This window comes from Myotis davidii, unplaced genomic scaffold (assembly GCF_000327345.1).
Source record: "Myotis davidii unplaced genomic scaffold, ASM32734v1 scaffold72, whole genome shotgun sequence".
Lineage (NCBI taxonomy): Eukaryota > Metazoa > Chordata > Mammalia > Chiroptera > Vespertilionidae > Myotis > Myotis davidii.
The window spans coordinates 6,425,008-6,426,631 of record NW_006284618.1 but is presented as its reverse complement, the minus strand read 5'-3'; the positions used below and the strand labels follow the sequence as shown (position 1 = coordinate 6,426,631).

Sequence of the window (1,624 nt, the reverse complement as noted above, 5' to 3'; positions counted from 1 at the left end):
CCCGCTGTCCTGGCCTCGGCTCCGGCCCCGGCCAGCTCCTCTCACCGCCCGCCTGCACTGGGCACCAGCCCTGCCTGCCTGCACCCGTGCGGGGAGGGACGGATGGGACGTGGAGCCCTGGACGCATCCTGGGGGAGCCGTGACCAGCGGGGTGGGCAGGGGAGGGGAGAAGCAGGAATACGGGTGAGAACTCGGTCAGGTGCCCGAGACTGCCACCTCTGGGCCGCCTCCCCCACAGCTGGGGGTTTGAGCAGGTGGCGGGCCTGGAGGTGCGGCTCTGAGCATCCCAGGCACCCGACGTGGCGTCGTCCGCTCGTGTCTATCAGACGCGTCTCACACGTCCTGCCCCCGAGGCCCCTGGCTCCCAGAGGGAGGCCTTCCCTGCAGTCGGTGTCCCGTTGCTTCGCCCCACACCCACGCGTGCCCTCTCTCTGCAGTACGCCTGTGGCGTCGAGGCCGAGGTGGTGGGCAAGCCCTCCCCGGAGTTCTTCAGGTCGGCCCTGCAGGAGCTGGGCGTGGAGGCCCACCAGGTAGGTTGCCTTGCGGATGCAGATGCACGTGGAGGCAGCTGTGTAGGGAGGGGCCCTCACCACGCCGCCTGGGGGCCTGGGGGCTCAGGCAGCCTTGTGGGCTGGGCAGCCACGTGCGGACCCCCCCACCATGAGAGCTGATTTGGCTGGAAACGGGGAAAAGGCAGCAAAGGAAATCCACTGAGTGTTTTATTTATTGTTTGTTTTTTAAATATATTTTTATTGACGTCAGAGAGGAAGGGAGAGGGAGGGAGAGATAGGAGATAGAAGCATCAATGATGAGAGAGAATCATGGACCGGCCGCCTCCTGCACGCCCCACACTGGGGATCGAGCCCGCAACCCGGACTGTTCCCTGACCGGGAATCAACCCCTGACCTCCTGGTTCATAGGCCGACGCCCCACCACTGAGCCACACCAGCCGAGCATCAATGCACCTTTTCATGATACCAACCCACACTGTCTCCTGGCTGCCTCAGAGACGTGCTCTTAGGTCACTTTGTTTTTGCATCAAATCCAGACAAGGCCTGTGCCTTTCTTGCATGTGGCTTTCGTCTCTTAAATCTTTTTAACTTTTGTCATGAATCATTTCAGCTGTCAGTGCAAGGAGAGAGACTCGCATAACGAACCCTATGTCCCCATCACTGAGCTCCAGTGATGACCAACTACTAGAGCACTTTTTAAAATGGTTTTTAACTGTCCGTGGTGAAATAATTTCACATTTACAAGGGAGTTGCAAAAACAGCCCAGGGAATGCCCGTGTGCCTGAAAGCAGCTCCCAGTGCTGACGTCTGATAGGACAGCCATAGAGCGATTGACATGCGCACCGACTCGCGACGGTCCGTTAACCCAGAGACCTTCTGCAGCCGCTGCCAGCCGTCCCACCAACAGCTTTTTTAAAAAAAAAAAATGTTTGTATTGATTTTTAGAGAGAGGGGAAGGGAGAGGGAGAGAGCGAGAGATAAGAAACATCAATGATGAGAGAGAATCGTGGATCGAACCCGCAACCCAGGCACGTGCCCTTGACCAGAATCAATCCTGGGATGCTTCAGTCCACAGGCTGACACTCTATCCACTGCGCCAAAACAGCTAGGGC

General features: G+C 58.2%; 1 protein-coding gene across 1 annotated transcript in view; it reads left to right on the top strand.

Moving 5' to 3' along the window:
• The window catches only part of LHPP (phospholysine phosphohistidine inorganic pyrophosphate phosphatase), a 75,336-nt gene that overhangs the window by 17,134 nt on the left and 56,578 nt on the right, over window positions 1-1,624 (top strand). The window contains exon 5 of the mRNA XM_006754988.2: window positions 438-530. Coding sequence (XP_006755051.1) covers window positions 438-530 — 93 coding nt within the window. The remainder of the gene's footprint in view (window positions 1-437; window positions 531-1,624) is intronic.